Source organism: Barbus barbus (assembly GCF_936440315.1).
Source record: "Barbus barbus genome assembly, chromosome: 6".
Taxonomy (NCBI): domain Eukaryota; kingdom Metazoa; phylum Chordata; class Actinopteri; order Cypriniformes; family Cyprinidae; genus Barbus; species Barbus barbus.
In genome coordinates, this window is record NC_136734.1 from 14,739,238 (window position 1) to 14,749,935 (window position 10,698).

At 34.0% G+C, this 10,698-nt stretch overlaps 1 protein-coding gene across 1 annotated transcript; it reads left to right on the forward strand.

The window, feature by feature from the left end:
- Positions 1–449: 449 nt before the first annotated feature.
- Positions 450–9,649, forward strand: LOC306870941 (uncharacterized protein). The gene is made up of 10 exons (XM_079418545.1): positions 450–924; positions 1,649–1,798; positions 1,951–2,127; positions 2,235–2,351; positions 2,435–2,611; positions 4,512–4,607; positions 5,563–5,666; positions 6,380–6,574; positions 7,250–7,398; positions 8,597–9,649. The coding sequence occupies exons 1-10, from the start codon at positions 727–729 to the stop codon at positions 8,713–8,715; spliced, it is 1,482 nt and encodes a 493-aa protein (XP_079274671.1). The 5' UTR covers positions 450–726; the 3' UTR covers positions 8,716–9,649.
- The last annotated feature ends 1,049 nt before the right edge of the window (positions 9,650–10,698 follow it).

The window sequence follows — 10,698 nt, forward strand, 5'->3', positions numbered from 1 at the left end:
TTGTTTGTTTGTTTATCTCGCAATTCTGGGTTTAAATCTCATTCGTTATAACCTCGCAAAAAAAAAAAAATTATGAGTCGTTTTTTTTTTTGTTTTGTTTTTTTTAATTCCTTGACGGAAACGGGCTTCCATAAGCAGGGACATTACAGTAACAGTGCCCATTTAAAGTTAAATTTTATAATAATAATAGTAACACAGCCCCGTTTAAAATTGATACACAATATAAATCACAGTTATAAGAAATTGAAGGATATGGAATTCTGTGAAAAAACACTATATTTAATTTTAGTCACTGTGGAACTAAAACTAGCAAGTATTTTTTTTCCCATGGAACTTTCATTTAGAAGCACATCGGGCGTAACCTAATCGCTTCAAGCTTAGAATGGCGTTACTTTCAACCAATAAGAGCGTATCTTCACAAGCTGTAGCCAATAGAATCATAAATGGGCGTGTCTAAAATGTTGTGATTCTGTTAGCGTCATTGACAACGGAGCTTTAATTCTGGCAGTTACAGCGATGGAAATATTATTTGTATGAGGGCAGTAACAATATCATCAACCGCTGTACTGTAAAAAGACTCCTATAAAGAAGTTTTGTTTTTGCTCTAAGGATCAGTGTCTTGCTTGGTAATAAGGTCTGAACATCAGTGATTCCCAAAATGCCTTGAATGATAGTTATGCGTTAAGTTACCCATTCATACCTAACGTTACCTGGTTTTACACGAAAATGAATCAAGCAAAAACAGCTAAAGAAAGGGTTTGCTCTTCGATATCACAAAAGAAGTTCTTAAAAGAAAACAAAAGGATAAGCTTTGGAAGCAGGAGAAAGGCCAAAGATGTGCGAGTGTTAGCAGAGAGGAACCCGGCTGTGGCGCCTGTGGGTGTTTGGGTGGAGAGCGGCGATGAGAGTCAGGAGCATCCCGCAGTAAGAACTTACACTAATATGATATATATATATATATATGTTCCTGGAGCACAAAACCAGTCATAAGTAGCACAGGCATATTTGTAGTAATAGCCAACAATTCACTGTATGGGTTAAAATGATCCATTTTTCTTTTATGCCAAAAATCATTAAGATATTAAGTAAAGATCATGTTCCATGAAAATATTTAGTAAATTTCCTACCGTAAATGTATCAAAACTTAATTTTTTATTAGTAATATACATTGCTAAGGACTTAATTTGGACAACTTTAAAGGCAATTTTCTCAGTATTTAGATTTTTTTTGCACCCTCAGATTCCAGATTTTCAAATAGTTGTATTTCAGCCAAATATTGTCCTATCTGAACAAACCAATAGAAATGGAAAGCTTATTTATTCAGCTTTCAGATGATGGACTATGTATGTAATTAAAAAAAAAATTGACCCTTATGACTGGTTTTGTGGTCCAGGGTCACATATAATAATATGAGAGCTGCAGAAATGTTGTTGAACACCAGCTTCCTTGACTGGCACTTTCCACTGTTATGCTACATGTTGGTGTGTCATTAAAAAGTGTATCCATACCAGGATGATTTTGGTCTGTCCCACAATAGAAGGGAAATTTATGGGAAAAGAACATCTGATATAGGCAAAAATCTGATATAGGCAGCTAAAGGATTCACAGCCACACATGTCCTGTAAATGTATCCCTGTGTGTGTGGAAGGTCCGGGCTTTGCTCACAGAAGAGCTTCTGGAGGAGACCAGACGAGAGAAAGAGGAGAGTCTGCGCCGATTCCAGGATGTAGTTCGTGAACGAGTGTCGCAGCAGGCCCGTCTGCGCAAACAACAGCAGCTACTGAAATCATACAAGACAGTAAGGAATCACCTCATGACACCTTATTCTTAAAAAAAAGCCTGACTTTGCTTTACTTGCAGCTTTAAATGGTAGTGAAAATTCCAAATGTGTCCTAACAAATTCTCAAATACCCACACTCATAAAATTATTCATGTGAACACTATCTTCAGGTTGAATGTGAGAGCAAAATATTGCAACAAACCACCAAAGCAGCCTATCGTCTTACACCTCAAACCAATTTATTCCCTTCCTGGACACATGGGGAGCGAGCAATCTGCAGTCCCAGCTCTCGCTGTGTCAGTGCTCTGGGGACGGAGACTGTTTCTTCACATCACCATACACATAATGTACGGGTATTTACAGAGCATGATCCTTATACATCTGTGTGGATCATTTTGCTTGTGTGATTTGGCAGAATAGAGATGTAAGGGTGAGTTTCTTTACGCTTGTCCAGGTCAGTAGAGCCAGGAAGCAGGTGAGACACAGACTAGCTGCTCTTCAGACAGTGCAAGAGGGTGATGAACTCTCACAGCTACCTGGTGGGAGATGGAAAAGATCCACAGCTAGTGAAGTGAGTCATGCATGATGCTTTTGGGTCATTTTTGAGACCTTCAGTGTTGTAGTATTAATATCTTCGCATTTTGTTATATACAGAAACCTGAATCACACACTTGGAAAGATCAGAAGGATTATACTGAAAGTACAAATGATGGAGGAGAGGAAAACGAGCAGGATGTTGAAGTGGAAGATGAGATGCTGTTGGGGCAGCATGATCAACCTCTTCATTTGCATCGGCTCAGAAGCAAGACTGTAACTTTCCAGAATGATATGGTAAGAAGATCTTGTGTGGTTTAAAGCCATAGTTCACCCAAAAATGAAAATTATGTCATTAATTACTGTCCCTCATGTTGTTCCAAACCCGTAAGACCTTTGTTCATCTTCGGAACACAAATTAAGATATTTTGATAAAATCCGAGAGCTTTCTGACTCTCCATAGACAGCAAGGGCACTATCGCGGTCAAGGCACAGAAATGTAGTAAGGACATCATTAAAGTAGTTCATGGGAAATCAGTGGTTCAACTATAATTTTATGAAGCTACGAGAATACTTTTTGTGCACCATTTTTGAGAGTACCACATTATACTCTCCAATATGGTGATAGGGTGACAAGGAGGAGAATATTTGTTAAATAAAGTCGTTATTATTGTTTTCTTTGCATGCAGAAAGTTTTCTCGGAGCTTGGGAAAATTACGGTTGAACCACTGATGTCACATGGACCATTTTAACAATGTCCTTACTACGTTTCTGTGCCTTGATCATGGTAGGACCCTTGTGGTCAATGGAGGGTCAGAGAGCACTCGGATTTCATCAAAAATATCTTAATTTGTGTTCTGAAGATGAACGAAGGTCTTACAGGTTTGGAACAACGTGACGCTGAGTAATTAATGACAGAATTTTCATTTTTGGGTGAACTATCCCTTTAAATGTAGTCTCAGATGGCACACCCATATTCATAGGCATACAAGTTTAGATGTTTTGTCAGTACACTTTGCTTACAAGTGACCTGGCTGCTACAATTCAATAAGTGCCTCTGCGGAAGAACCAGTATTTTACAAAGTGTTTGAGGCTTGTGGCATAGGATATTTGAAAGGCAATGAAGAGTTAACAAGATCCATGAGAATAACATTATATTATGCTTTCTTATGTTTGTTAAAAGCATGTAAAGGCAGCTATGTGTATTTTTGGTTAAAGACTCAATTTATACATTGAAAAATTAATATTATAAACATATCTAAAATAAAAATATTTAGATATTATGCTACATTATTATTTTTTTTCTACTCACTATAGTACTGTAATTATAATTATTTTTATTATAATATTTTTATATTTATTATATATGTATTTTTTTTCTCTAAACCTTCCTATCACACAACAACCTTGCGGCCCCCTGGTGGTCCCTGAACAACCGTTTGAAAAACCCTGGTCTATTGTTTTTATTTTTGTTTGTTTGTTTGTTTGTTTTGACTTGCATGAAATACTAGGGAGTCTGCAAAAATGTAAGAGAGGAAAAAAGATTTATGTTCATTTCATTCTGCTTCTAACTATAATTGTGATTATTTTATTCAATTAGCAACACTAGTTTGTATATTAAGAAAAAAATCTAATCTGCATATTGTTTTATGGGGGAAAAGTTAATAAGTGGCTTTAGTCAATGACATGATAAAAACAAATTATTTGATTTGGAAACAGTTATTTTTCTACAATTATTTTTCTCATCTTTATTACGTCACACATTCTTTTCACACAGTATAAATGGGTTTAAATACATGATAATATATAGCTGTCTTTATATTTTAGGGATGGGGTCCCTCACAAGGGGATTGTCATATTGGGAGGGTTCCCTGGTATCCAAAACTCCCAATACTATTACTGTGCCATTATTTTAATGAGCTACCAGTTTGTTGCTTACTTAATTATAATTGTAATATCATTGATTTTTAAATAAAACCTGTCCCTAAATATCACATACTACTTGGTGGTTTTACATATAGTTTAGACATTCTCTTCCTGTTTAAGTGGGTGCTTCAGAATAATTATGTACTTTCTGAATCAGTGCTGTTCAAGCTGGCTTACACCAAGTAACCCTTAAAAAAAAATGTAATATACTATTAGTATATAATACAATGCCTTTTATTATTTCATGCATACATGTTTGGTGTCTCTGAAGGTTTATGAGCCAGATCCCACTGTTCCCTTCACAACTGACTACAGAGCTTCCCAAGTGCTTTGGCCTCATGAGAATCAGGAGGAGCTGAAGAGGCAGGTGGGGAATCATGCTTTATTTAGAATAGTCCCTTTTAGGCCCCGTTTACACTAGTGCGTTAACGTTTTAAAACGGCTTTTTAGAATGAAAACGATCTCCGTTTCCGCTGCATTTTCAGAAACGATCTCAGTTTACACTACACAACTGAAAACGCATGTCACGTGACCATTCATGCAGGTACAACCATAGACGCGTGTTGGTAGATTCCTTATTATTTAGATGGCGGACACGTCTGCGTGCTTGGAGCGGTTGAATGGGGAATCTACCCGTACATATCTATGGGTACAACAATGAGCATGATGTTATTGTTTACACGGTCGTCAAGAATACACAGAGAAAATGTGGGCAGCCACGCCATCGTTTTCAAAAGTTTCCGTTTTGGTCCGTTTACCCTGAAACGCAACCCCGGAGTTTTCAAACTAAAAAGGGGGTCTGCGGCGTTTTCAAAATTCTCAGTTTTCGACCTCGAAAACGCCAGAGTAGTGTAAACAATAGGCGTAACTGTAGCAAAAGTTAAGCGCTTTAAAACGAAAACGCACTAGTGTAAACAGAGCCTTAACGTTAATCTTTTTTTTATTAGGGAGGTAAATGTACATTTTTATAATTGTGGCAATGAAAGTTTACATTTAAAATAACTGTTCTACGAATTCATTCTAATATGCTGATTTGCTGCTCACGAAACATTTCTTATTAGCACAGTTGTGCTGCTTAATATTTTTGTGCAAACGGTGATGAATTTTTCAGTATTGAAATAAAATATTTTGATTTCTATTGAATAAATATATTCGTTGAATAAATTATATTGCATATTGAATAAATGTTTTCAGTGTGACTGTTGATACATTTAATGGATCACTGATGAAGAAAAATATAATTTCTGGTAGTGGATTTAGTCTTTAGTCTTGATTTAGGTGGAATCTTTGTTTTCTTCAAAGCGCTAACTGTATCATTTCAGAGACAGTCTCAGTTCCTCATGTATCGACGCCACTTCATGGACATTGAGCGAGAGCAAGTGAAGGAGCACCAAAGGCACAGGAAAGATCTGAAGAGAACTGCAAGGTCAAATCTCACCACATGTTTACAAGTATCTTCTCTACAACAGCATCACATGTACATTGCTTATCTCATTTCTACTAAAAAGGATGTCTGTTTTTATTTCTTTCCGCATAATGGTTGCTCACTTCTCTCTTGGGGTCTCTCTTGTAGCCTGAATATTCAGGCTACAGTGAATAGTTTACATGACTGACTAGTTACTGTAGAGTAATGCTAATACTGGACTAAAAATAAGACTGGTAGAATGATTGCTAGACCAATATAAAAAAGACATGAATATTACTCAAAAATGTCACTCCCATAACAGATGCACATATTTTCCTAACTCAACTGGTAGAGCATGACACTTGCAATGATAAATTCAAGGCTTCGATTCCAAGGAAAAGACACGTCAAAATGTATACCCTTTGTAGATCATATAGAATTTAGTATTTATATGTATGTGCACATTTTATCTACAATTAATTTAAGGTAAACATTAAACATTCTTTTTAAATTAATCATTTTTTTTTATGTTTTATTAAAAAAAATACAAAAAAGTTGTTTTGTTTTAGTTTATTTTGGTAATCTGTCCTTAAGCCTAAGTGCATTTTTTGTACTGTTGAAGCAAATAACCACACATAATTGTTCTTTTATTAAGTTGTCCAAAAACACAAAAGACTTCATGTTGCGCTTTTTACTTTCTTTTATAAACTCTGAGAACTTTTTTCTTTGTGTAGGATTAAGAATGAAAAAGAACAACTCAGGAAAGCAGAGGAGAAGAAGATGGAGAGGCAGCGACAGCAGGAGGAGGAAAGAAAAGACATGGCTGAGAGGGAGTATTTGATTTTGGAGCGATTGAGGCTTGATGAGGAGGAGGCAGCAGAGAAGGTAGAGAGACGAGAGAAAACAAAGAGGAACAAAGAAAGCAAACGGTACATACTGCCCATGTTATCTTGCTATGAGTATGTTCATTATAAGCATAAATACATCAGAAGTTTGGGGTGGGAAGTTTGAAAAAAATCTGTTATACTCACCGAGTCTTCATTAATTTGATCACAAATACAGTAAAAACAGTTATATTGTAAAATATTATTAAATTAAAATCTTGCGGTTTAAATGTTTTCTATTTGGATATGTTTTAAAATCCAATTTATTTCTGTGATATCAAAGCTGAATTTTTAGCAGTCATAGCTCTAGCCTTCAGTGTCACATGATCCTTCAGAAATCATTCTTATAAGCTAAATTGGTGCTTAAAAACATTTATTATTATTAGTAGCCATATTAAAAACAGCTGTGCTGCTTAGTATTTTTGAAGAAACCATGGTGCATTTTTTCAGGATTCTTTAATGAATAGAAAGTTCAAAAGAACATCATTCATTTAAAATAAAAATCTTTTGTAACATTCTGTTTACATGATCAGTTTAATGCATCCTTGCTGACTAAAAGTATTATTTTATTTAAAAAACAAAAACATCTTAAACGTCTTACTGACCCCAAAATATAACCATAAACAAAACATAATTTCTATTGTTTTCCATTCAGTCGATTAGAATTGTGCTCTAATCGTATGTCAAGAGCTGTTGTGGCATGTGATGATTGTGTGACAGGTACATTGAGGCCATGCAGGCTCTAATGAAAGAGAAGCTGGAGAAGGATAAAATAGAACTGCCTCCTCTGTGCTGCTGTGGGGACTCTTTCTGGGACAGTCATCCGGATACCTGCGCCAACAACTGCATCTTCTACAACAATCCGAAAGGTAAACTACTCACTCCGTGTCCTTAGTTTTTATTATAATTATAGAGTATTGTGCTTTTCTTTGTCTTGTTACACAGTGTATTGGGTAATTCTGAGTTTTTGTCTATAAGTGACACAAAATTTTGTTAGGTGCTTGGTTCCTATTTCTGTGGCGTTGTATGTGGCATAACCCCGCCCACAGACAAATATCATTGGTCCTTAATCCTGTTCCTCATAACTGAACTTCAGAAATGTTCTGATTGGTTGTGATTGTGTTGCTGGGAAACTTGTCACGTCGTGCCTGTTTTTATGTCATAAATGTTCTTACTCACAGTACCATGACTTGACAGACAATGCATGTGGGGCCTGTCACAACTGACATCTTTTGTTTTTCCACTTTCCATGACAGAGTCTGAAGTTTAATCATGGATTTAGTTCATCACAGCAACAGCCTTATTTTATAACAAGATAAAAACTATTTTTAAATACCCTTCTGAAAAAAGATTTCATACTTTTAAAAAGAGTACTTATTATGAAGGAATATACTTCAAAACAGTGTATTCAAGTGAAAATGAATCTAATGTTTTACGATCACACAATTAAATGAAAATATATTGTGTATCTTTGAAATATGGTTAAAGTTTACCGCTAAATGAACTGACAAGCTATACTAAAATACAATTTAATGTACTTTCTTTTGAAACTTGTATGTGAACAATTTAATGTACTTTCTTTTGAAACTTGTATGTGATATATTGAATTTATATTTGTTATTTGTAATGTATTTGTAATTAGGTTTAGTACATTTAAAATATATTAACTTTAAATGTAATACTGAATAACACACTACAGTTAATCAAGTATTTTACATGTGCTTTAGCATCTTAGCACATCAAATAAAAAAACTGATTTAAAATGTATTTTAAAAATAACTGTTAATAACTTTTGCATTATTAAGTGTACCTTTTAATGGTATACTTAAGTGAGTTAAGAAACAATAACCATGAAAGTGTTCTTTAAGTACATTTAAGTTTTATTTTATTATATCTATTGTATCTGCAAATACAGTTTTTTTTTTTTATATACTTTTAAGATTACAAGTTCACATTCAGTACAATTAAGCACACTTCTTCACAAACCACATTGCTCAACCTTTTTGATACTGACATTTATTCAACTTTAGAGTTAATTTATTGGTCATTTATGATTGTTTTCTGCAGCGTATGCTCAGGCTCTGCAGTCTGTCTTGCTAAGCTGTGATCTAAAGGAAGGAGGCTTTGGACAGCATTCATCCACCTGGAAGGCGTCCACTATAGATGTCCATTTTCAAAGGAAGTGATTGTATTCCATCTTTAGAGTCATTATTGAACACGTTTTAAGACGGGACAGCCTGAAGTGTTATGTTGTATTAATGTAATGATTTCATGGTGTGATATTTTTTTTATCGTTCTCAAAATTTGAAAATACCTGACATACCTCTATGTAATTTTTTACTGCATTTTTACTGTTTTAATAAACCTTACTGAACTGATCAAATCAACTGCTGTGATTGTTTATTGTGTCAAAACTTGGTGATTGTTTATTGTGTCAAAACTTGGTTTTCTTAAACTAAATGCAGGTAAATGTGTATGTGACCTTTGAACAGTTATTCAGTCATTATCCACACAAAGTACCTCATCATACGCTTCAGGTTGAGATGAGTACATGAATGGCAGTCATATTTATTTCTGTCTTCGTCTGTGGAAATAAGAAGTATTTATTTCCATTCCAGCAAGCAACATCCTAATTTCTAATCAAGGTTAAGTCAAGGATTTTAGATTTGATTGGTGAAACCTTATTGCATGATATGCTGCATAATAACTATAAAAAATGTATTGTCAGTGCAAGCAGATTCACATGAATTTAAAGGATTTTTTAATATATACAGTGGTGTGAAAAAGTGTTGGCCCCCTTCCTGATTTTTATTTTTTTTGCATGTTTGTCACACTTTAATGTTTCAGACCATCAAACAAATGTAAATATTAATCAAAGATAACACAAGTAAACACAACATGCTGACCTGCCAAAGTATATTTTTCTGTATTTGAATTGTATTGTAATATCCTGTGGAATTGTTAATATATGTATAACATATATCTGTCTGTAAACCCTCTCTTTTTCTTTCTCCCTTGTTCCTTCTTGTTGAGGCATGTGTAATGTTTTTTGTTATATCATGGGATATGTCACTGTACATGCTACTTGTTGATAATAAAGCATTAATAAAAAAATATTTTAAAAAAACTAGTGAGAGTTTGGACGCGTCTCGAAACATGATATAAATATTAAGCGTTTAATATCACTAATAACATTTATACGCCATCATTTGAACTACATATAATACAGACATAGATTAAAAGTAAATACATATTTAAAAAGGTAAATGTAAATCAGCATCCATACAGCTTCTTTAACCTGTCTTTTTTTTCAAATGTCAAACATTTTAATGTTTTTAAATATAAAATAAATAAAAATGCTGCACATGTGCATTTTTCCACCAGTTCATCATCCCTCTAGAATAAAATCTTAATCTCATATATTCCTTAATGTTTATACTTATGATATACGATTTAAAAATGTTATAAATATTAATATCACAACTTTAAGGCATTATTTTAACTAAATATAATACCTAGACAGATTAAAACTAATTACAAATATAAAAAGGTGCAAATCAGCATCTATGCATATAGGCTATTTCATTTTTCCCAAATGTTGAATATTTTAAAAATGTTTTTAAATAATAAAATAAAAAGCAACTTTTATTTTTTTCTAAGTTCCTCATCCATCCCTGAAAAAAAAAAAAAAAAGATTTAATTACAGTTTTAATCTCAAATTACTCTTGATATTTGATCTCTTATTAACTGAAGCCTAATGAGATGCAAATATTGTAGACAGGGGTTGTCTCATTAAATATGCTTCAAATACTAGTGTTACGTGTTTGGTGTGTAAAGCAAAGCGCAAGGAGTCAAAATCAAAGAGTATTTGAATAATCCACAGAAGGAACTTGGCACAACCAAACATAAATCCAAAATATAGCAGACAAAGGAACATGGGAGAACACAGGCTTTAAGTACTGAACGTAATAATGGGGAAACAGAAACAGGTGAGGAGCTAATTAACTAATCAGGGCAACTAAGGAAAACTAGGTCAACGGAAGACATGGCAAAACACAACTAAAACAGATCAACATGTAACAACTAGATTAACTGTGAGATTTACAGAAGTGCATCTGAGGTGAAAGTATATGTGCTGAAAGTTAGAATGAGCTCAGAACATCACTCTT